This window comes from Cherax quadricarinatus, chromosome 68 (genome assembly GCF_038502225.1).
Source record: "Cherax quadricarinatus isolate ZL_2023a chromosome 68, ASM3850222v1, whole genome shotgun sequence".
In the NCBI taxonomy this organism is placed as follows: Eukaryota; Metazoa; Arthropoda; class Malacostraca; order Decapoda; family Parastacidae; genus Cherax; species Cherax quadricarinatus.
Window position 1 is genome coordinate 13,908,445 of NC_091359.1, and position 25,942 is coordinate 13,934,386.

Consider the following 25,942-nt stretch of genomic DNA (forward strand, 5'->3'; position numbering starts at 1 on the left):
AATACAGTGCAAAGTTGCTGTTTTAATCCAAAAACACGGTCAAAGTTTTTTTTTCTCATTACGCACTGTGTGCTGCAGGATTTTTTTTATACTGCGCACACTGACCACATGGACCCATTCTTTCATATGTAGGCCTACCAGCTTTCTCTTACTAGATTTGAGGGCGCTAGAATTTAGGCGTACTAGTACGTCATGGACACTGGTGCATAAGCTGTACTAGTACGTCCGAAACCCTGAAAGGGTTAATATGATTGATTTGACACCAGAATTTTCACTGCCTATTTCAGCTAGAATTTTTGAATGCACAAAAGGCATTAAATGTACAGTGGACCCTCGGTTATTGGCTGTTCTGCTTATTGGCCGACTCAGTTATCAGCCGTTTTTTTGGCTTCTGGTTATCTGCCGTTATTTTGCTTATCGGTCGTATCAGACACATCCACCGCCAGTTGCTCATGTGTTCCTGAGTCAGTGTGACTGTGCCTCTGGACGAGTGAGGAAGCTTCTGCTCATTCATCCAAACATTTCGCTATAATGCATTGTTTTTTCTAGTTATTGATTGGGTGCAGCTGTGAAATAAGCAACCATAGCCCCAAAGAAAGTTTCGTTGGTAAAGAAAGTGAGAAACACAATGGAATTTAAGAAAGCATTGTTGAAAAGTATGAGAGTGAAGGAAGGAGAGAGAGGGGAGAATGTGCCGCCTTCAGTGATTCAGTGATTCTGTGATATGTACAATACTAAAGCAGCATGAGTCGATAAAGGCTATAGTGCCAGCCAGCAATAAAGTGTAGCAAGTAAGTTAAGCGATTAAGCAATAGAAAAAGGACAACACGAAACTGACTCCTCCAATGTTGTTAAGAGGTATATAGGGCCACTGACAATATACGCCGCTCTGCCTATCTTCCACCACCCTAAACCAATGCCAGCATCTCCTCCAAGGTACAGTAAGTGTAAATAATTCTTATTTATAAAGTGTAAATATTTTTTATTTATAAATTAAAGTTAAATCTTTCTTATTTATAAATTACATACATTGTTTGTGTGAATAGTGGAGGTGGCCTCTGCTGCCCTCTAAACTACCACTAATATGTACAGCTTATGATCTCAGTGGCCCTTATAAACCCAACAACAACAACACACCACCACCACCACTCGTGACATACATAATGACATATTGTACTCATTCTAGAGTAGATATGTTTCTATGTTATTAATATTGTTTATTATATCATATTAGATGAATTGTGATAGATAAATAAGCCAGAGTTGATATTATTGTCATATTGAAGGAGTATTTTGTCCTCCAAACAATACTCTCCTCCCTCTCTCCTCTGTCTTCCATAAGCCAACAATCTCAGTAGTAGTAACCAGTTACCAGTAACCACTGTGCCAGTTGACTCACGACCAACCGTCTCTGCCTGAGTCACTGTCTGAACTCATATTGCGCTGACCTGGCAGTATTCAAAGACCCTCTCACATATGGGTACTGTGGGCGGCCAGTCAGTCAGTTGTACGAGAGAGAGCAGTGAGACTAGGTAACGGCTGTAAGGGCGCTACCCACATTATCTGTAATTATACGTACTACCAGCTTACGTGAGTATTTCTTTACCTAATCCACGTGTCGAACTCCCACATGATAAAGAGTATACCAGTTAGTAATTCCACAGTCACTAGTGAATGTAGCCTTACAGTTAGTTCACGATGTACCAGGTGTTGCACACCCTGGTATGGATCGTTCAGTAAAACAAGCCAGATTGAAATACTTTTGGCCTCGTATGGCAACTGATATTTCTGAGTATGTTAAGAAATGTAGTGTCTGCATGCAACATAAAGGTAATGCTAATGGTCCTAATCCAATCCAAGTATATCCAACTACTAGCGAACCGTGGGAAAGAGTTGCGCTAGATTTGTTAACTAATTTCCAATGTTCCCTCCAAGGTAACAAACATCTGTGTGTTATGGTAGACCATTTCACCAGATATTGTGAGTTAGTTCCTATTGCAGATAAGACTGCCGAGACAGTAGCTAAAGCGTTTAAAGAACGCATTATCTGCAGACATACCACCCCTAAGTCCCTAGTAACAGATAATGGAGGTGAATTCTGTAATGAGATTCTTGAAAATTTGTGCACCTTGTACAAGATCTCTAAATCCACCATTGTTCCTCATCATCCTGCCAGCAATGGGTTAGCGGAACGAACCAATAAGAAAGTACTTGATGTCTTGAGAGCCACTATCAATCCCAACAGTGAAACTTGGGATGAAGTTATACCTGATGTGCAGTGTGCTATAAATTCTGCTTACAATGTTTCTATAGGTGACACTCCACATTATGCATTGTATGGTGTAGATAAACGTTTGCCTTATGAGTTGTTATATTCTATCCCGAAACCAAATTACAACCCTGATGATTTCATAGCAACTCGTACCAGCTTAGCTCAAAGTGTTTTTAGAAGAATCCGTGAAACACTTCATAAATCAACAGCTGAATTTACAAGAGTCGCAAACACTCGAGCAAAGCCATCCAAAATCAAAGTAGGTTCGAGAGTTATGCTGATTAACTTTAACAAAACGTCTGCAATGCCAAAGCTTGATCAAAAGTTTGTTGGTCCTTATCGAGTAGTTGAACATATCACTGGTAATAAGTATAAGGTTAGAGAGATTAGTACTGGTCAGTATAAAGAATCGCATTTAGATCATATGAAGTTAGTATGTGATGATAATGATGTTCCAACCCAGACTAATGTGACAGACTCTGAAAATCCTCCTGATCCTGTACTCTCTTCCTCTGATACTCAGTCAGACGATCAACCTGAATGTCGTTATTCCCTACGTACACGACAGGTATTGAGAAATCCTCAAGTATCATTTGTAACTTCCAATTCAGATTTGCCTCAAATACAGCATGAGTTAGCCAGTGCTGCAGAGTTTGATCCTCCCAGAGATGACACCCATTCTGCATATGTCAATCTCACCCTAGCAGAGTTGGGGTTAAATGTAAACAACCTGTATAGATGAATAATTACAGTATCAACTTATCAGTATTCAAGAATTTTTTTTTGTGTTCATGTTCTCTCCGCATTCTGAGAGTTAACAGTCTAGATTTGAGTGCACCGAATCTGCCTTTCTGTTAAACACTCTTTCTTTGTATATATTCCTCCCTCAGAATCCGTAGATCACATGAATACAGATCGATCGATCAAAATTTTTTTTTATCACTTGTAATCTCAACGTTGAGTTCGATGTTCATTTGTTGAGTTTTAAGTTGTGCTATATTATACCTTGTATTGCATTACAGTTTCAGTTACGTAAGCTTCCATTCCAATGTTCTACTTATGTATGTTATAATGTTTAATTGTTGTGTACTTTAACATTGTATAGAATCAGCCCAAGCCGTACACCTGCCATCTCTAGTTTGTATTAGTTGTATGTCGGGACGACATACGTTAGCGTCGCCGAGCTCTCAGTAGTAGTAACCAGTTACCAGTAACCACTGTGCCAGTTGACTCACGACCAACCGTCTCTGCCTGAGTCACTGTCTGAACTCATATTGCGCTGACCTGGCAGTATTCAAAGACCCTCTCACATATGGGTACTGTGGGCGGCCAGTCAGTCAGTTGTACGAGAGAGAGCAGTGAGACTAGGTAACGGCTGTAAGGGCGCTACCCACATTATCTGTAATTATACGTACTACCAGCCTACGTGAGTATTTCTTTACCTAATCCACGTGTCGAACTCCCACATGATAACAAGAGTCTTCAATAAAAGGTATGTAATTGTGATTTAAATGTTCTTTATTTATTTTATTTAGGCCTCATTGTTTTGTGTATGTAAAATTATAGTTAATCTTTAAAAAATGTATTTTTTGTCAATATTTTTGGGTGTCTGAAACGGATTAATTGTTTTTTTTTTTTGTTTTTTCAACAAGTTGGCCATCTCCCACCGAGGCAGGGTGACCCAAAAAGAAAATACTTTCATTATTATTCAACACTTTCACCTCGCTCATACATAATCACTGTCCTTGCAGAGGTGCCGAGATACAACAATTTAGAAGCATATATAAAGATATATAACATATCCCTCCAATTAATTGTATTTACATTAATTAAATTTACATTAATTGTTTTTTTTTTAACAAGTCGGCTGTCTCCCGCCAAAGCAGGGTGACCCAAAAAGAAAGAAAATCCCCAAAAAGAAAATACTTTCATCATCATTCAACACTTTCACCTCACTCACACATAATCACTGTTTTTGCAGAGGTGCTCAGAATACAACAATTTAGAAGCATATATAAAGATACACAACATATCCCTCCAAACTGCCAATATCCTGAACCCATCCTTTAAAGTGCAGGCATTGTACTTCCCATTTCCAGAACTCAAGTCCGGCTATATAAAAATATGTAACCAGTTTCCCTGAATCCCTTCACGAAATATTACCCTGCTCACACTCCAACAGCTCAATAGGTCTCGAATACAATTCGTCTCCATTCACTCCTATCTAACACGCTCATGCACGCTTGCTGGAAGTCCAAGCCCCTTGCCCACAAAAAATCCTTTACCTCCCTCCCTCCAACCTTTTCGAGGATGACCCCTATCCCGCCTTGCTTCCCCTACAGATTTATACACTCTCCATGTCATTCTACTTTGATCCATTCTCTCTAAATGACCAAACCACCTCAACAGCCCCTCTTCAGCCCTCTGACTGATACTTTCATTAACTCCACAACTTCTCCTAATTTCCACACTCCGAATTTTCTGCATAATATTTACACTACACATTGCCCTTAGACAGGACATCTCCACTGCCTCCAACTGCCTCCTTGCTGCAGCATTTACAACCCAAGCTTCACACCCATATAAGAGTGTTGGTACTACTATACTTTCATACATTCCCTTCTTTGCCTCCATAGATAACGTTTTTTGTCTCCACATATACCTCAACGCACCACTCACCTTTTTTCCTTCATCAATTCTATGATTAACCTCATCCTTCATAAATCCATCCGCTGACACGTCAACTCCCAAGTATCTGAAAACATTCACTTCTTCCATACTCCTCCTCCTCCCCAATTTGATATTCAATTTTTCTTTATCTAGATCATTTGATATCCAATTTTTCTTTATCTAGATCATTTGATACCCTCATCACCTTACTCTTTTCTATGTTCACTTTCAACTTTCTACCTTTACACACACTCCCAAACTGATCCACAAACCTTTGCAATTTTTCTTTAGAATCTCCCATAAGCACAGTATCATCAGCAAAAAGTAACTGTGTCAATTCCCATTTTGTATTAATTGTATTTACATTAATTCTTATGGGAAATATTATTTCGCTTTTTGGCCACTTTGGTTTTAGGTCAACCTTCTGGAACACATTACGGCTGATAACCGAGGGTCCACTGTATCTCCATATCTCTAGTACTAGAGCAGGAAATTATGGAATCATAAATAAATGCAGGAATAAAAGAAATATTAGAAGCATTTGGTGTTTAAAAACTTTATTGTGTATGGTTTATGAGTATTGTATGCAACCAAGTGTGCTGAAGTGTAACCGTGACTGCACTTTGGGTTTACACTTGAGTTTTATATTAAGTAGGTTTTGCACTGAATTATATATTGGAAGCCGTACACTGTGGGGAACTAATGTTATTTGCCTGAAAAATGCAACACTAACAGATATCCAGTGGGTCTCTGATATACCTTAAAATTGCATCTTTGTATTTGAGTGGTTAGAGGAACACCTTTGACTAGCTACAAGGGTTCTTCTACCCTTGTTGCACAGCCTGAAGCCAGTCTTCCTTGATGATGGCCTGATCAGCCAAGGTATTGTTGCTGATGTCCCACAAGAAAGGAAGGGTATACATGCAGGGGAAATTTAGGCCAGGAATATCTTGTTCGAGCACATGGGGATAATAATCATCTAATTCATAAATTTTGTTAGATCTTGGTTGAAATATGGCATAACTTAAAAGTAGTAGGCTAAATCATTTACTGGATAAACCTCACGTATATAAAACATCATGCTAATAAAGGTCTCCTTTTGTTGTGTGTGTCATAATAAACCTCTTTTTTGTGGCCGTTAATTTTGTAGCAGTGTAGGAGTGAGTGGAGGCAAATGCTTTTGGGACCTAATGAGCTGTTAGAGTGTGAGCAGGGTAACGGTTTGTGAAGGGATTCAGGGAAACTGGCTAACCGGACTTGAGTCCTGGAAATGGAAAATACAGTGCCTGCACTCTAAAGGAAGGGTGGGAATATTTTCTTTTTGGAGAGTCATTTGAACTGTCATATCTGCACACCTCTGGTAAGAAAATGATAGCGTGAATGATGGTGAAAGTGTTTTTTTTGTCAGGTCACCCCCCCTACCTTGGTGGGAGACAGCCAGTGTATTAAAAATATATTATTCTTCTTTCTTTCAACAAACCGGCCGTATCCCACCGAGGCAGGGTGACCAAAAAAGAAAAATGAAAGTTTCTCTTTTTAAATTTAGTAATTTATACAGGAGAAGGGGTTACTAGCCCCTTGCTCCTGGCATTTTAGTCGCCTCTTAAAACACGCATAGCTTACGGAGGAAGAATTCTGTTCCACTTCCCCATGGAGGTAAGAGGAAATAAACAAGAACAAGAACTAGTAAGAAAATAGAAGAATACCCATAGGGGTGTGTATATATATGCTTGTACATGTATGTGTAGTGTGACCTAAGTGTAAGTAGAAGTAGCAAGACGTACCTGAAACCTTGCATGTTTATGAGACAAAAATGGACACCAACAATCCTACCATCATGTAAAACAATTACAGGCTTTCGTTTTGCACTCACTTGGCAGAACGGTAGTACCTCCCTGGGTGGTTGCTGTCTACCAACCTACTACAGGTCCTCCATCACAAATCCAGCATCATTGGGACCTGTAGTGTGTCGGATTACTGTATTTGCCGGATTACAGAGTGGTTAGGTTAGAATACACTTAATAATGGCTGAGAAGTGAACTCCTTTATTTATCATCCGTCTTTTTTATTTGTGTTGTACGTTAAGAAGCATCTTTCCATCATACATTGCCCAAGTTTCAATGAGATAGCCCAACAAACAACCGAGAAAAAAAATATTTACCAAAAATCATATATGGCAAGCCCAAGCTAGGTACTGGAAATAAATCACTGACTTTTCTGGGTTATCCCAGGTTCTCTATACATACACTGCTATGTATGATAATCTATGTAACTATATTTGTATATACCTGAATAAACTTATTTACTTCTAGTCTGTCAACTGAGTACAAGAAACCGCCCATTCACTTATTTCAACTACCCAATAAAGTGGTCAGAAATTGGCAATTTGGCCGATTTCACACAAATTTCAACAGATGCCAATTTCAAAATAGGGTCTAGAATAAACAATGCAGACATTCCTGGCACTAAAATAACATTTTCTCTGTTCATTAGTCATGGCTACATGCCCCTCTTATATTACTCTTGCTTACCATTTGGAATTTTTATTCACAAAAAAAATAGAAGATTTACTGTTATGCAGACTGCTGCATTATTGTAATGATTGTATAAATAATGTCAAGCCATTCTTGACTCCGTACTGGAATTTAGACTGGCAGGCGGACAGGTATTGGACGGTGACGTCATTCTTTTACTCTTGAGCTTCGCTAAAGAATAGAACATTTCTGCTACTGTGAGCGCAATTTCAAGGTACTTTTCATCATGAAAGCAATCAAAATCATATCTATTTCTGTAATATATCTTTCATTCTATCAAATGAGAATATAACCATAGCAACCATACAAAAATATACCACTAAGCGGCTGCTAATGGCTGAGAAGTGAACTCTTTTTTTTTTTTTTTTTTTTTACACAGGGTTTGACAAGGTTAAGGATCCCTAGCTTTATTGACAAGCTATTTACAGGTTAAGGATTCCTAACTTTATTGGCAAGCTAAGAGCTGTTATCTACATCAGCTCATTTGAAAGCATTTTTATTGTTATGAGACATACAAGTAGGGAACAGGATGAAGTTGGAGCCATCTGTGGGCCAGCATTTTCATTTGATCAACTGACTTTATCTCGTTGACATCATTATGCTGTACGAATGTGTTCCATATTCGAGTCATCCTGGGTATGTATGATCTCAGATGGAGTGATGTTCTGGAGAAGGGTACAGCCAGAGTGAAGTTGCTACTTTCTGCCCGTCTTGTGGCATAAAAGCTTGTTTCACGCTGTCCTCGAAGTGGATCCAAGTGTGGTATTTTGACAATATTGGCCTTGTACATAACAGTAAGGCCACCCACGTCCCTCCTGTGTTGAAGGCTCTGCTGAAATGACAGATCTATCCAGGATGGGTCCAGGCGAGAGATGAGACGTCTTGCTCTGTTCTCTACTCTGTCAAGCAGTGGTAGATGAGAGGGGGGGCAGGCAAACCAAGAAAGTGGAGCATACTCAAGGTGTGAGCGTACTTGTGCCTCGTACAGGATCTTGCAACCCCTACTGTCAAGCAGATGCGAGATACGGCGAAGTGCTGTAAGCTTCCTGGCTGCCTTGTTTGCAAGATTTACAACATGGTTCTTCATGGTTAGTTTGGAGTCAAATTTCACCCCAAGGATATCAACTTCTTCTCCAGGTGCCAACACCCTCCCATTCATCCTTACTACTGCACCAGCATTACCATCATGGTGCCTAGAGACGATCATCATTTGCATTTTCTCAGGTGCAAATGTTACTTGCCATCTATTTCCCCAAGCTGATATAGCTCTCAGCTGGTGATTGATGTAGCTTAGAGCAGCTGGCATTTCTTCTCTTGGATAAGTGAATGTCAGTGTACAGTCGTCTGCATATGCATGTGATTCTGGGATGAGATGAAGAAGGTCGTTGAAGTAGACATTCCATAACAATGGACCCAGCACGCTTCCTTGTGGAACACTTGCCCCAATTGGATGTCTTGCTGATTCCGTTCCATTGAGAACTACACTTAGAGATCTACCATGAAGGTAATCACTGAGGAGACATAGCATAGAGCCTGCAATTCCCAGTGCTTGAAGTTTTGCTAAGAGGCCCTGGTGCCACACCCGGTCAAAAGCGCCAGCAATGTCCAGTGCTACCACACAGCTGACTTTGGATTCATCCAGTGACTGGTGCCACTTAGTGGAGAGGTTTAACAACAGATCAGCAGCAGAGTAACCTTTCCTGAAGCCATATTGACGATCACAAAGTAGTGAGTGGTAGTCAAAAAACTCTGTCATTTGTCTTGAGATTATTGTCTCAAGGATCTTACCAGTGATTGACAGGATTGACACTGGTCTGTAGTTGCTGATTTCTGCTCTGCTCTTCTTTTTGTGAACAGGGACTACATTTGCCTCTTTTCATAGAGATTATGGTCTGATTTCTTTCATTTTTGGTGTACGTGAAGAAGTATCTTTCCATCATACATTGCCCAAGTTTGAATAAGATAACCTAACAAACAACTGAGAAAATAATATAATAATAATAATAATAATAATAATAGGGATATGTTGTGTATCTTTATATGTGTATGCTTCTAGACTGTTGTATTCTGAGCACCTCTGCAAAAACAGTGATAATGTGTGAGTGTGGTGAAAGTGTTGAATGATGATGAAAGTATTTTCTTTTTGGGGATTTTCTTTCTTTTTTGGGTCACCCTGCCTCGGTGGGAGACGGCCGACTTGTTGAAAAAAAAAAAAAAAAAAAAAAATAATAATAATAATAATATCTTTATTTACTACATGTACATGTACAAGGTATACAGGCCTAGCTGACATCAGTGACATACTACTATATAGAAAGCCGCTTGTTATGCTGAGTATTTCAAGAAAATTAGGTCAGTGTCCCAGGATAACACCCTCACTAGTCAGCTAACATCCAGGTACCCATTTACTGATGGGTAAACATAGACAACAGGTTTAAAGAAACATGCCTAATGTTTCTACCCTGGCTGGGAATCGAATATTTACCAAAAATCATATATGGCTAACCCAAGTCAGGTACTAAAAATAAGTCACTTTGACTATTTTTGGGTTATCCTAGGTTCTCTACACATATGCTGCTTTGTGTGATAATCAATATAGAGAAAATAACTTTTGTTTCAGGTTTATGGTGCAGTACGAGTGTATTTCACAGTTAGCCCTGTGCTACACTCCGTTCTCTCTAATATAAGCCACCAAGACAGGGATAGGAGAATGGTATTTGTATACCATATCCTTTTCATACCTCTGTCGAACCACTCAATGTTATGGCAAATATTATTTATTCTGGAGTATTTAACATGTTTTATGTTATTTATATTGTTTCTTATGTCATATTAGATCAATTGTGATAGGCAAATAAGCTGTACTGTTGATATTAGCGTAATAAAGCATATTCTCCTGCTTCGTGAGACAGAGCTCATGGCAACCAACAGTGGCTTCAAAGCCACCTTATCTTTAATGGATAATATACTGTGTAGGTGCTTTACATAATGAGAAGCATTTATTTTATTCATTGGAACCATGGCTAGGGCTATAAGTAAGCAGGTTAAAACAATAAATGGAGAAAAAGAAATTGGAATGACTTACGCAGCAAGTAGCGTCACCAAACAGTACCAGCAGGTTGGTGTGGCGACCCTGGAAATTTGAAATTATGCTAGCCAAAATTAGTACCGAATAACTGATTGCCGGATTTGTGATGGCGGACCTGTACCTATAATTAAAAATATATATATATATATATATATATATATATATGTATACAGTGGACCCCCGATTAACGATATTTTTTCATTCCAGAAGTATGTTCAGGTGCCAGTACTGACCGAATTTGTTCCCATAAGGAATATTGTGAAGTAGATTAGTCCATTTCAGACCCCCAAACATACACATATAAACGCACTTATATAAATACACTTACATAATTGGTCACATTAGGAGGTGATCGTTAAGCGGGGGTCCACTGTATATATATATTTTTTTTATACAGATATAGAAAACCAGCCATCTCCCCTGGAGTCAGTTCTCGAAGGTTCTGAGACAGAGTCTGCAATGGCTGTGATGATAGAGAGGCTTAATGTCAGTGAACGCATCGTCCACATGAGCAGTGCATCAGTTGTGTCTCCTGGCATGGTACAGCGCGGCGAAATACTAATTAGCCGAACCGCTATGTATTTTGTTGGAGAGCAAGTTACCATTGACATGAACCAGGTAATCCTGTCATAGTATAATTTTTGTATTCCTTGCATCACATAAAATTGATTATCATAAAAATTTCTCATTAAGATTTTCCATTATTAGTACTTGCTGTATTTTAAAAGCGTATGTTCACCATAACTAGTTGCACAGCATCATTTCTTATGCATGACTATCCCATCAATTTGATAACAATCTCCACCTAGCATGGTAACATATCTAGCCTACCTTGAAAGGTTCTCAGATTCAGTTTATTCGATATTTTGTTTTAATTCATCTGTCCCACTGCACTTTTTCCAAAGTGTTCTCATCAGTTCAGTACTCTTACCTTATCCCCATCCTAGGGACACTTTTGTATCCATCTATCCTCATTTCCTTCTGTTAGTTTAAACTCTCCAAACTTCAGTTTTACTCTGAAAGTCCCTATCACATAAATGCAGCAAGTTGAGCCGTTAAATTATTTCAGAAGTGCAAGCATCACTTTCTCAAGAATACCATGAGTAGAGAACACACATAGTGGTTCATATCAAGAGTATCAGCTTTTATTTTTTAATATATATTTATTTACAATCATTTCTTTCTCTCCCCCAATTGTTGTTTAGTTGCTCAGTTATATCTTTCATCATTTGTCACTTGTTTTCTCTTAACTCATATGGCTGAAGAGTCTTTATCATTGTTACAGCCTATTTGTTGGCTTTATGATAGATGTGCTCATTGTAAGTCATAATCCTATTGGATGTCTCATTTTTTTTTTTTCATTTGTAGATTCAGTGTACAATGGAAGATTTGTATCTCTTGATATTTCTTTAATTGTGTGAGCTTTATAATGTCCTCATAAAGCCTCTTTAATACATTCAGTCTTTATTCTAAATATTTTTTTTGTTTGGGAATTTTAATTCAATATGTTCCATCCTTCACAGAGCGGCAGCAGCAGTGAGTTAGTATCCGTGACCTGGCCTCTGGATAATGTCCGAGAGATACACATTCGAAGATACCAACTCCAGGACTGTGCTCTAGAACTTTTTCTCACAACAGGCCACACGGTCTTGGTAGCTTTTATTGATACACAGCATCGTAATCAGGTAAGAATTTTCATAGGTGTTTCACTCTACATTCACTAAAATATGTTTTTATAATGTATGCAGTATAGCCTCTCCTCACTTCGCAACGTATTTGTTTACCAACGACTCGGACTTACGATGGGCTCTCTGACCAGTGTGCATACCTAAATAATGTATATTAGAGCTAATGTCCCCTATTCTGTTTATTAGAATACATAGTATATTACTGTATAAACTTTTAAAAATATATCAGAAATGTTATCAATGGTGCAAAGATGACATTAAAACAATATCAAAGATGGTTGACACAAACCCACTACCATTATAGTATACTCCTCACTTAGCGATGAATTCGTTTACAAACGTGGTCTTAGGAATGGAACTCTGTCGTTAAATGAGGAGAGGCCGTGTACAGTTCGGTATACCCCTCAAAGAACGTTTCTTAATGTTGGTGTTGGGCTTTTGATCTAAGGAAATGGACAAATGCTCCATTTCCTTGAATCTTTATTTCTACTAGTACTTGTACAGGATATACTGGCCTAGCTGGCATCAGTGACATACTCCTCAAGCCTGAATACCTTCCATTCACTGTATGACCCTTATGGGTTTAGTTCTCCCCATGAATGTAATAATAAATAATACTGTTCAGTATACAGTGTATTGTATTTTTTTTTTCAACAAACCAGCCATATCCCACTGAGGCAGGGTGACCTTAAAAGAAAAATTAAAGTTTTTCTTTTTAAATTTATTAACATATACAGGAGAAGGGGTTACTAGCACCTTGCTCCCAGCATTTTTAGTCGCCTCTTACAACACGTATGGCTTACGGAGGAAGAATTCTGTTCCACTTCCCCATGGAGATTGCATTTTTTATTTTTACTATTTTAATTAATAAACTGTGATATGTCTTACTCATTTGATCAAAGTAAACCTACTAAATGTTTTTTTCATTATACACTTAATTTATTTACTGGATAAACTGCTTAGCTTTCACTCTTCATGAAAATTAGGATTGCCTCTTAGGATATTGATTTTTTCTTACTCTTTTAAGATGGACTACATATAATTACAGGTGATTGGAGTACTCAGTATGTCTGATATGCCAAATTTATTAAGCAAGACTACTCTTCCGGAGGTTACAGCACGATGGCGTGAAGGTAATTAATGCACTCATTTGGGGGTATTGAGCTTCATTATTCACTCAGCTTCTTGCAGACATGAATCACTAGGGCTACAGTGTGAGATAAAGAGAAAAGGAAAATTGTTATTATAGAGACAGAGAAACAATGTATGTGTAGTTTATATACAGGAGGGCCTTGCTTATACAACAAGTTAAGTTCTAGGCTACTGCTGTAAAGTGAAGTGCTGTTAAGTGGGGCCTGTTTGTATTACCTATTCATGGTTCTGTAGATCATTGACCTTGACAATCTATAATCAGATTTCTTTAACCCTTAAACTGTCCAAACGTAGATTTGCGTTCACTTGAGTAGCACTCCGAACGTAGATCTACGTTTTTTTTTACATGCTTTCTTATGAAGGAAATCAAGGTCAGAGTGCTACGCGCACAAATGTAGATCTACATTTGGACAATTTAAGGGTTAATTAGAAATGAAATATAACAGGAATAAAAAAAACGTATTAAGACACTCACAGGATAGTAGAAGTAGAGGTTTGTGAAATTCACCTGTTATTTCACATGTTCATGATACAGAACTGAGAGATCAGAAATCCTTTCAGAATGCAAAATGTTTTAATAGGCTCCTATTTCACACACTTATGACAGGATATTAGTACCTCTCTGGACAGTTGTGCATTACCAACAACTACCTTCTGCCATGCATCATTTGTCCCATAAGATTCCATTAGTATGAATCAATTTCTGTCTTGTTTTTTTTGCAGGACAGATGACAAATTTTGAGTATCTTACTCAGCTGAATAAATTGGCAGGACGTTCATTTAATGACTTAATGCAGTATCCTGTGTTTCCCTTCATATTATCCAACTACATGACAAATATCATCAGTCTGAATGATCCAACTAATTTCAGGTAAGAAATTGTTAAATTTGACTTGACAATCAAATTTATACATGGCAATTTTGCAAGAAAAGTTTTTGGAATAACCCCTGTATTACTATAGTGATATAAAATACAGTAAACCCTCAATAAAGCAGACTAATAAGGGGATTGTCTGAGTATCAGTTATATCAGAATAATGTTAAAAATAGCAAAATATGCATTAAAATATTCTACTGTACACCTAATATAGTAGTGTGTACACAGTTTACAGTTACTGTAATAAACATTGAAAATTAAGGAGTTAAAGATGCAGTTTAACAGTAGATTTTGTCCTCAATTTAAAAAGGCTGCTATATTGGTGATTTTCTGTGCTCAGTGTTACAGAAATTTTAAGAAGTAGCCATGATAGTCTAAATCATTTATTACAGTTTCTCCAACATTGTATAGGAGAGAGGTATGGCAACACTTATTAATGTATTGTTTTCTTGTGCAGTGAAGGTATTCATGTTCTTAGAATGAAGATTTTTTACCTACAATCAAGTAGAAACACATAACATTGTGCATTTTAATTTGTTGCAGGAATTTGAAGAAGCCAATAGCTGTGCAGCATCCACATAAGGAACAGCACTACATTAATAATTATGAGGTAAATATATCTTCTGAGATATGGTACAAGTCATATACTGATGATGAATTTTGACACCACTTGACTGTCTTTCTTTTTTTTTTTTTTTTTTTTTTTTTTTTTTTTTTTTTTTTTTTTTTCAAAAAATAGTTCTCAGTCAACTTTTAACCCTTTCAGGGTCCGTCCCGTAGATCTACGGCTTTACGTTCAGGGTCCAAACCGTAGATCTACGCCATGAGCTCAGCTCACTCTGATAAACTGTGAGTGGTACATTTGGGCCTAGATATGAGAGAATACATCTATGTGGTATGTGTGCACCACATAAAACAGATCCTGCAGCACACTGTGCATAATGAGAGAAAAAAAATGAAATCATGATTTTTCGATTAAAACAGCAACTTTGCAGTGTTTTTTCGTATGTTTTTTATAGTTGTATTTGCGATTTCTTGGTCTCATTTGATAGAATGGAAGACATATTACAGAAATAGAGATGATTTTGATTGGTTTTAGCATTGGAAATGGCTTGAAACTGAGCTCAAAGTAGCGGAAATGTTAAATTTTTGCCGATATTCAAGAGTAAACAAACAACCTCACACGTCTAATACACATCAGCTGGTGGGTCTAATATACATTCACAAATATGGTGATGATATTTATACAATTATTACAGTATTGCATACCAGTAAATCTATTTTTTGGTGTGAATAAAAATTCATTATATGAATAAAAAATCAAAATGGAATTTATTTGTAAAGCCTCAAAACATAACTAATGAACAGAGGAAATGTTAGTTTAGTGCCAGGAATGCCTACATTGTTCATTCTGGACCCTATTTTGAAATTGGAATATTTTGAACTTTGTGTTAAATTGGCCAAATTAACAATTTCCAATCACTTTATTTTGTAGTTGAAACAGTTGACTTGGCGATTTCTTGTGCTCAATCGATAGAATAGAAGTAATACTAGTGAAATAGCTAAGAATTTGGTTGGTTGGAATAATGTAATTGGCCTAAAATGGGAGTCAAAGTCGGCAAAATCGCCGATTCGTAAATATCGCTGACACATCAAAATTCGCGAGAGCATAATTTCGTCAATTTTCCACCAATTTTCGTACTTTTTGTTTTATTACCTTCACAAAAAGATTCTCTACGATTTCATAAGAAAAAATAACAAATTTTTTTTTTGAAATATCTTGGACACTGGTGCGTGACTCCAGATTTGGGCCTTGGACCCTGAAAGGGTTAAGTCAGTAAGGTCAAGATTTTTTCACTTCTCATAAAACTTTTTTTTTTCAGTGTTGAAATCTTTTTCGCAGTTCTGTAAGTGTTAAAGATTCTCTACGTTAATTTTTGTTTTCCTTTATATTATAGTAGGACCTGCTTAGCATGGGCCAGTAGGCCTACCACAGAGCTCCTCTAATTATATGGTCTAGCAATTATGTAATTACCAGTTTCTAACATACTGTATTTATAACTTTCCTTTCATTGAAATTACATTACTATACTAATAGGTTCAATATTGGCAGATAACTTCACAGATTAGTCAAGATGCTGGGGATGGACCCTACCACTATGGTTCTCATTACAGCAACTCTGGTATCGTTCTCCACTTCTTGGTTCGACTGCCTCCATTTACACAACTATTCCTGCGATACCAGGGTGAGAGACTACTGAAGTATTCTCTTGTGCTGAGTATCATGCAAGGAGAGAATAATGTAATACAGAAAGCTCATTAAATAAGAATCATCACGGCCAGCTAGTCTGCTATTCATTTCAGTTAAAGAGACTAAATTAAATTTTGGATTGATATTATGAACTGATATTTAGTATTATGTTTTATGTCTGTGACTTTTATTCATTGCAAATATTGTACCTGTATTTGTTTGCATTTTTCAGATGGTAACTTTGACATTCCTGATCGTACTTTTCATGCCATTCAGACAACATGGCGACTAGCTTCCTCTGACTCCACAACAGATTTCAAAGAACTCATTCCAGAGTTTTTCTTTCTTCCAGAGATTTTTTTAAATTCAGAAGGTATGTACAGTACTGTATACACTGAAAACTTGCCAAGTTCTAACTGGAAAATACGACAAAAAAAATATATTGTATATTTAGCAGTTATGAGCAAAATTTATTGGGCAATGGTCACTTCTCCTTTAGGTTTTAACATGGGTGTAAGACAGTGTGGTGAGAGGGTACACCATGTCCAGTTACCTCCTTGGAGCTGTGATGACCCACGCAGGTGAGACTTCAACCTAAACATAGGCGCACTTATTAACCATGACTAGTAGGTTGGTTAACTTATTATTATTAATATTATCTTCACTTGAGTCCTGGAGGTGGGAAGCATTGTATACAGCACAGCTGAAATGATCATTTAAATTGGGATGTTTGTGCACTTCTTGCAAGTGAGTGATGGTGAATGCATTTCCTTCTAGTGATGGTGAATGCATTTCCTTCTTTGAGTCACTGTATCATATTACCTTAGTGGGAAATAGCAGATGTGGTACATAATGAATTATATAATGAAATGGTGTTAGGTTTAGTTTGGCCCAAAATCTATACTCATTAGATTTGTGTATTTTTCAGGTTTATTTTAATACATCGTGCAGCTCTAGAATCTCCAATAGTCACACAGAGCTTACACCACTGGATTGACCTTGTGTTTGGATACAAGCAAACTGGCCGAGCAGCTGTTGAAGCTATAAACGTCTTTCATCCTGCAGTAAGTTACCAGCCTCCTCCTAACAAAATTTGTGTTGATTATTTTTTTTTTTAACACAACAACTGTCTACCACCGAGGCAGAGTGGCCCAAAACAGAAGAGACAGATTTTCTTCTTTTTTAAATTTGCTCCTTTCATCTGATTATATAGTACAATATTATACAGCATCTACATGTTAATAATTCTGCTGTTGTATGACAACACTTTGGGCCCAGAGCTGTATTACATTTTGTATTTTTGTAGTTCCCTTGCAGGTACAGTACATTGGACCCTATTTTTTTGTAATTAATTCATTCAAGAGTGTGTGACTAATAGCGAAATTGACGATTTTGCAAAACCATTTTCCCCATAAGAAATAATGTAAATCCAATTAATCCGTTTCAGACCAAAGGTATTAACAAAAAAAAAAATATTTTTTTTACATGAAATATAGATTTACATACACAGAAAACAATGAGACATGAAGAATAAAACAATAATAACAACACACTTTCCTTTATTGAAGACTCAGGTTGGTGTATGAATAAAATATGTCATTACGTACGTTAGGAATTGTGGCGGCAGCAGGGGAGTGTGTTTGGAGGCAGGACAAGATAGTCCTTCAATATGACACTAATGTCAACTCTACAGCTTATTTATCTATCACAGTTCATCTAATATGACATAATAAACAATATTAACTCTTTGACTGTCACAACCCCAAATCCTGAAGTGTCTCCTGGTGTTGGAAAATTTTTTGAAAAAAAAAATTATTTTTTCTTTGAAATCATAGAGAATCTTTTCCCGTTGGTTATGACGCCAAAAGTACGATATTTGATCGGAAACTTATGGAATTATGCTCCTGCGAAGTTAGTGATCTTGGTGATATATACACATCGGCGATTTTGCTGAATTTGAGCCCTATTTTCAGCCAATGCCATTGTTCCAGCCGACCAAATTCATAGCTATTTCTTTAAAAATCTATTTTTTCTATCAACTGAGTACAAGAAATTTCCCATTTACCAATTTCAACTACCCAATAAAGTGGTCAGAAATTGGCAATTTGGCCAATTTCATGCAAATTAAAAAAGTTGCCAATTTCAAAATAGGGTCCAGAATAAACAGTCCAGACATTCTTGGCACTAAAATAACATATCCTCTGTTCATTAGTCACGTCTCTAGGCCCCTCTTATATTACTCTTGCTTTCTATTTTGATTTTTTATTCACACAAAAAATAGAAGATTTACTGTTATGCAGACTACTGCATTATTGTAAAAATGGTATAAATTATATCAGCACACTAGTGAAAGAATATTAGACTCCCCAGTTGACGTGCATTGGACATATGTGATTTGCTTACTCTTGAACATTGATAAAAATCGAACATTTCCACTACTTTGAGCTCAATTTCAAGGTTGTTTCATCATGAAACTAATCAAAATCATCTCTATTTCTGTAATATGTTTTCCATTCTATCAAATGAGACCAAGAAAGCGAGAATACAACAATAAATACTATAGGAAAATACGCCTCAAAGTCGGCTTTTTAATCCAAAAACATGGTCGGAGTTTTTCCTCATTATGCAACACGTGCTGCAGGATTTTTTTTTATACAGTGCACACTGACCACACAGACCCATTCTCACCAGATTTCTCCTGCTTGACTTGATGCCGCTAGAATTATTGAGTATATATACATCCGAAACACTGGCTCATAAGACGTATATACGTATACGGCCGAAACAGTCAAAGGGTTAATAACATAGAAACATGACATATACTCTAGAATGAATAAAAAATGTCATTACAGTGGAATCCTGAGTCTCGGCCGTAATCCGTTCCAGGAGCTAAGCCTAAATTTGACATGGCCTAAAGTCGAAGCAACATGGTGGCTTATTTCACAGTCACAATCAATAAACAAGCACTAAACACAATGAATTTATTGTGAAATGTTTGGATGAGCACTCAGGGTACTGTTCACTCGAGGATAAACAAAGCTAGACTGGCTCAAGGTGCCTGCCGTGCGGGCAGGTGGACAGGTCTGGTACGGCAGCCGAAACACGGGGCACAGGCCAAAACTCGGGACAAAATTTAGCCGAAAAAAGCAGTCGAAGCTCGAAGCATCTGATGCTCAGGGTGGCCGAAACTCAGGGTTCCAAGACACTTACTTTTATTGAAGATCTGGTGATGATTGATGGGATGGGAGGAGGGGAGAGAGAGTGTTAGTGTTTAGAAGGGAAATCCCCTTCCATTAAGACTTGAGGTGTCGAGTCCTTTTCTGGGGTTACTTCCCTTCTTCTTTTAATGCCACTAGGACCAGCTTCAGAGTCACTGGACTTCTTTCGCACAACATGTCTGTCCATAGTGGCCTGTACCTCTCGTTCCTTTATGACTTCCCTAAAGTGTTTCACAACATTGTCAGTGTAATAATCACCAGCACGGCTTGCAATAGCTGTGTGAGGGTGATTTTCATCAAAAAAGGTTTGCACTTCAAGCCACTTTGCACACATTTCCTTAATCTTTGTAGTAGGCAACTTCTTCAATTTCTCTCTCCCCTCCTCTGAACCAGTTTTCTCAGGTCTGGCCTCTTGCTCTTGAAGTTGATCTGTCAGCTCATCAGTGGTTAGTTCTTCATTGTCCTCCTCCACCAACTCTTCCACATCCTCCCCACTAACCTCCAACCCCAAGGACTTTCCCAATGCCACAATGGATTCCTCAACTGGCATAATCCTCTCAGGGTTAGCCTCAAACCCTTCAAAATCCCTTTTGTCTACACATTCTGGCCACAGTTTCTTCCAAGCAGAGTTCAAGGTCTTCTTAGTCACTCCCTCCCAAGCCTTACCTATAAGGTTTACACAATTGAGGATATTAAAGTGCTCTCTCCAAAACTCTCTTAGAGTCAGTTGAGTTTCTGAGGTCACTACAAAGCACCTTTCAAACAGAGCTTTTGTGTACAGTTTTTTTAAGTTTGCAATAACCTGCTGGTCCATGGGCTGCAGGAGAGGAGTGGTATTAGGAGGCAAAAACTTCACCTTAATGAAGCTCAAGTCCCCATAAAGTCGCTCTGCCACGTCTGTAGGATGACCAGGGGCATTGTCTAACACCAGGAGGCACTTAAGTTCTAATTTCTTTTCAGTTAGGTAATCTTTCACATTGGGGGCAAATGCATGGTGTAACCAGTTATAGAAAAAGTCCCTAGTGACCCATGCCTTACTGTTTGCCCTCCACAGCACACACAAATTCTCCTTGAGGACATTCTTTTACCTGAACGGTCTGGGAGTTTCAGAGTGATACACTAATAAAGGCTTAACTTTGCAATCACCACTAGCATTGGAACACATCAACAAAGTAAGCCTGTCTTTCATAGGCTTTTGTCCTGGGAGTGCCTTTTCCTCCTGAGTAATGTAGGTCCTGCTTGGCATTTTCTTCCAAAACAGGCCTGTTTCATCACAATTAAACACTTGTTCAGGTTTCAGTCCTTCAGTCTCTATGTACTCCTTGAATTCATGCACATATTTTTCAGCCGCTTTGTGGTCCGAACTGGCAGCCTCACCATGCCTTATCACACTATGTATGCCACTACGCTTCTTAAATCTCTCAAACCAACCTTTGCTGGCCTTAAATTCACTCACATCAGCACTAGTTGCAGGCATTTTTTTAATTAAATCCTGATGCAACTTCCTAGCCTTTTCGCTTATGATCGCTTGAGAGATGCTATCTCCTGCTAGCTGTTTTTCATTTATCCACACCAATAAGAGTCTCTCAACATCTTCCATCACTTGCGATCTTTGTTTCGAAAACACAGTTAAACCTTTGGCAAGAACAGCTTCCTTGATTGCCTTTCTGGTGCCCACAATAGTAGCGATGGTTGATTGGGGTTTCTTGTACAACCTGACCAGGTCGGCGATACGCACTCCACTTTCATACTTATCAATGATCTCTTTCTTCATTTCTATTGGAATTCTCACCCTTATTGGTGTAGGGTTGGCACTAGAAGCTTTCTTGGGGCCCATGGTCACTTATTTTCCAGAAACAGCACCGAAAACACTGTAATAATACGAAATATTCCGATTGTATGCTTGGATGTTACCGCGGAGGCTGGCTGGTAAACAATGGCACGGGCGGCACATGTGAGGCTGGCTGAGGGCGCACATTGGACTGTACATATGTAATGAGTGGTGGTGTGTTTTGTTGTTGGGTGTATAAGGGCCACTGAGAGCATAAGCCATACATAGTGGTGGTGAAGGCCAGCAGAGGCAGCAGTGTTCTCAGTAGCCCTCAGTAGCCTGAGGCAGGGTGACCCAAAAAAGAAAGAAAATCCCCAAAAAGAAAATGCTTTCATCATCATTCAACACTTTCACCACACTCACACATAATCACTGTTTTTGCAGAGGTGCTCAGAATACAACAGCTTAGAAGCATATACGCATAAAGATACACAACATATCCCTCCAAACTGCCAATATCCCAAACCCCTCCTTTAAAGTGCAGGCATTGTACTTCCCATTTCCAGGACTCAAGTCTGACTATATGAAAATAACCGGTTTCCCTGAATCCCTTCACTAAATATTACCCTGCTCACACTCCAACAGATCGTCAGGTCCCAAGTACCATTCGTCTCCATTCACTCCTATCTAACACGCTCACGAACGCTTGCTGGAAGTCCAAGCCCCTTGCCCACTAAACCTCCTTTACCCCCTCTCTTCAACCCTTTCGAGGACGACCCCTACCTCGCCTTCCTTCCCCTATACATTTATATGCTTTCCATGTCATTCTACTTTGATCCATTCTCTCTAAATGACCAAACCACCTCAACAACCCCTCTTCTGCCCTCTGACTAATACTTTTATTAACTCCACACCTTTTCCTAATTTCCACACTCCGAATTTTCTGTATAATATTTACACCACACATTGCCCTTAGACAGGACATCTCCACTGCCTCCAACCGTCTCCTCGCTGCTGCATTTACCACCCAAGCTTCACACCCATATAAGAGTGTTGGTACTACTATATTTTCATACTTTCCCTTCTTTGCCTCCATAGATAATGTTTTTTGACTCCACATATACCTCAATGCACCACTCACCTTTTTTCCCTCATCAATTCCATGATTAACCTCATCCTTCATAAATTCATCCGCCGACACGTCAACTCCCAAGTATCTGAAAACATTCACTTCTTCCATACTCCTCCTCCCCAATTTGATATCCAATTTTTCTTTATCTAAATCATTTGATACCCTCATCACCTTACTCTTTTCTATGTTCACTTTCAACTTTCTACCTTTACACACATTCCCAAACTCATCCACTAACCTTTGCAATTTTTCTTTAGAATCTCCCATAAGCACAGTATCATCAGCAAAAAGTAACTGTGTTAATTCCCATTTTGAATTTGATTCCCCATAATTTAATCCCACCCCTCTCCCGAACACCCTAGCATTTACTTCTTTTACAACCCCATCTATAAATATATTAAACAACCATGGTGACATTACACATCCCTGTCTAAGACCTACTTTTACCGGGAAGTATTCTCCCTCTCTTCTACACACCCTAACCTGAGCCTCACTATCCTCATAAAAACTCTTTACAGCATTTAGTAACATGTACGTACGTACATGTCTGGGACAAATGACTTTGCGAGTCAAAAGACAATTCGTGAGTCAATATTTTTACGAAAAAACATTACGATTTTCAAAAATTACAACGTATGATGCTTACGAAAAATGAGGGTCCACTTAATATGCTTTGATTAATTGTGCAAGGAGTTCTCGGGACTAACAGGCACCTTTGTAAGTTTGCTGGCTTCTTCCCTAGTCCTTACACAGTTTGTTTCAAATGGTGAAATTCCCATTCCATATGCCTTGATCTTTCCAAACTACTTTACCTTTTGTATCGTCCTAATTCTTTATGCTGTACTAACAGACCCCTGTGCATGTACACATTTGTATCACTAAAAGAAAATAATGATAGTACACTGGAACCTCTGCTTACAAATGCCCCACCATGTGAACTTTTCAGGATGTGCCCTTCCCCCTCAAGGGAGGTTCCTTACATAAATACTGTAAATAAATAAACAAATAAATAAAATATTTATTTCTTTGCAAGGGTTACAATGTGTGTTTACATATCATAATATGATTGGAACAAAGAAAGCCACTATCATTACTATTACTATTATATTGTATTATTATTATTATTGTTATTGTATTATTTTTTTTTTTTTTTTTTTTTTTTTTTTTTTTTTTTTTTTTTTTATCACACTGGCCGATTCCCACCAAGGCAGGGTGGCCCGAAAAAGAAAAACTTTCACCATCATTCGCTCCATCACTGTCTTGCCAGAAGGGTGTAGTGTAAAGCACCCTTCTGGCAAGACAGTGATGGAGCGAATGATGGTGAAAGTTTTTCTTTTTCGGGCCACCCTGCCTTGGTGGGAATCGGCCAGTGTGATAAAAAAAAAAAAAAATTATTATTGTTATAATAATAATTAGTAGTAGTACGTATGATCTAGGGAATTGGATCTGTGCTCCAGTTCCCTAAATTAACAATAATAATAATTATATGTTGTCATTTTTTGACATTTTTCATAATTTTTTTCGTATTTTTGTTCCAAATGCTTCAAAATACAAATTGATAACCCTATAGCTGGCTGTAGCTACTGTGAGACCACGGCTATCTCAGTGCCGACCAAGGATCAAAAGGAAGAGGAGGTATGTCGCTTTGAGTGACCACAGCAGACCCTTGGGACTCATAATTTTGTCTAATATTGTACAAATTTCTTACACAATGCCTCGCCCCAAGAGACAGTATTCACGTATGATCAGCAAGAAGCTCAGGAAGCAATTAGAAATTATAAAAAAGCTAGAGAAATGAAGAAGGAAGCAGCAGAGAGTGAGGCAGCAGCAGAGAGTGAAGCATCAGCAGAGTGAGGCAGCAGCAGAGAGTGAGGCAGTAGCAGAGAGTGAAGTATCAGCAGAGTGAGGCAGCAGCAGAGGGTGAAGCAGCAGCAGAGAGAGGCAGTAGCAGAGAGTGAGGCAGCAGCAGAGGGTGAGGCAGCAGCAGAGTGAGGCAGCAGCAGAGAGTGAGGCAGCAGCATAGAGTGAAACATCAGCAGAGTGAGGCAGCAGCAGAGAGTGAGGCAGCAGCAGAGAGTGAAGCATCAGCAGAGAATGAGACAGCAGCAGAGAGTGAAGCAGCAGCAGAGTGAGGCAGCAGCAGAGAGTGAGGCAGCAGCAGAGAGTGAAGCATCAGCAGAGTGAGGCAGCAGCAGAGAGTGAGGCAGCAGCAGAGAGTGAAGCATCAGCAGAGTGAGGCAGCAGCAGAGGGTGAAGCAGCAGCAGAGGGTGAAGCAGCAGCAGAGATAGGCAGTAGCAGAGAGTGAGGCAGCAGCAGAGGGTGAGGCAGCAGCAGAGTGAGGCAGCAGCAGAGGGTGAAGCAGCAGCAGAGAGTGAAGCAGCAGCAGAGGGTGAAGCAGCAGCAGAGAGTGAAGCAGCAGTAGAGTGAAGCAGCAGCAGAGAGTGAAGCAGCAGCAGAGAGTGAGGCAGCAGCAGAGGGTGAGGCAGCAGCAGAGGGTGAAGCAGCAGCAGAGGGTGAAGCAGCAGCAGAGAGTGAGGCAGCAGCAGAGAGTGAGGCAGCAGCAGAGAGTGAGGCAGCAGCAGAGAGTGAGGCAGCAGCAGAGAGTGAGGCAGCAGCAGAGAGTGAAGCAGCAGCAGAGAGTGAGGCAGCAGCAGAGGGTGAAGCAGCAGCAAAGTGAGGCAGCAGTAGAAAGTGAGGCAGTAGCAGAGAGTGAGGCAGTAACAGAGAGTGAGGCAGCAGCAGAGAGTGAGGCAGCAGCAGAGAGTGAGGCACCAGCAGAGAATGAGGCAGCAGCAGAGGGTGAGGCAGCAGCAGAGGGTGAAGCAGCAGCAAAGTGAGGCAGCAGCAGCAAAGTGAGGCAGCAGCAGAAAGTGAGGCAGTAGCAGAGAGTGAGGCAGTAACAGAGAGTGATGAAGCTGAAAGCCACCACCACCACCACTGTGGCCACAGTGATCACATCTTCACCTATATATGCATCTGTTTTGACCACACTTGTGGTTACATATGTGACAACCTCACCACTAATCACAGATAAACACAAGCTAGGTGTAGGGTTATGGACTGGGAAGATACTAGACAGAGAGTAAATGGTAGATGCTTTCCGCCACTGACGGCATCGCCATCACTTGCCATATTATGGTTTATTTTATTCATTCTAGAGTATATATCATGTTTCTATGTTATTATTATTGTTTATTATGTCATATTAGATGAATTGTGATAGATAAATAAGCCATAGCATCATATTGAAGTACTATTTTGTCATGCCTCCTGACAACAGGAATTCCC

At 38.9% G+C, this 25,942-nt stretch overlaps 1 protein-coding gene across 3 annotated transcripts in view; it reads left to right on the forward strand.

Annotated features, from left to right (window-relative positions):
• mv (lysosomal-trafficking regulator mauve) overlaps nt 1-25,942 on the forward strand; it is a 207,150-nt gene that overhangs the window by 166,355 nt on the left and 14,853 nt on the right. For all 3 annotated transcript variants that reach the window (XM_070099689.1, XM_070099691.1, XM_070099690.1), the window contains 9 exons: nt 10,962-11,182; nt 12,088-12,249; nt 13,301-13,385; nt 14,128-14,275; nt 14,825-14,891; nt 16,395-16,527; nt 16,765-16,905; nt 17,032-17,113; nt 17,461-17,596. In XM_070099689.1, coding sequence (XP_069955790.1) covers nt 10,962-11,182; nt 12,088-12,249; nt 13,301-13,385; nt 14,128-14,275; nt 14,825-14,891; nt 16,395-16,527; nt 16,765-16,905; nt 17,032-17,113; nt 17,461-17,596 — 1,175 coding nt within the window. The remainder of the gene's footprint in view (nt 1-10,961; nt 11,183-12,087; nt 12,250-13,300; nt 13,386-14,127; nt 14,276-14,824; nt 14,892-16,394; nt 16,528-16,764; nt 16,906-17,031; nt 17,114-17,460; nt 17,597-25,942) is intronic.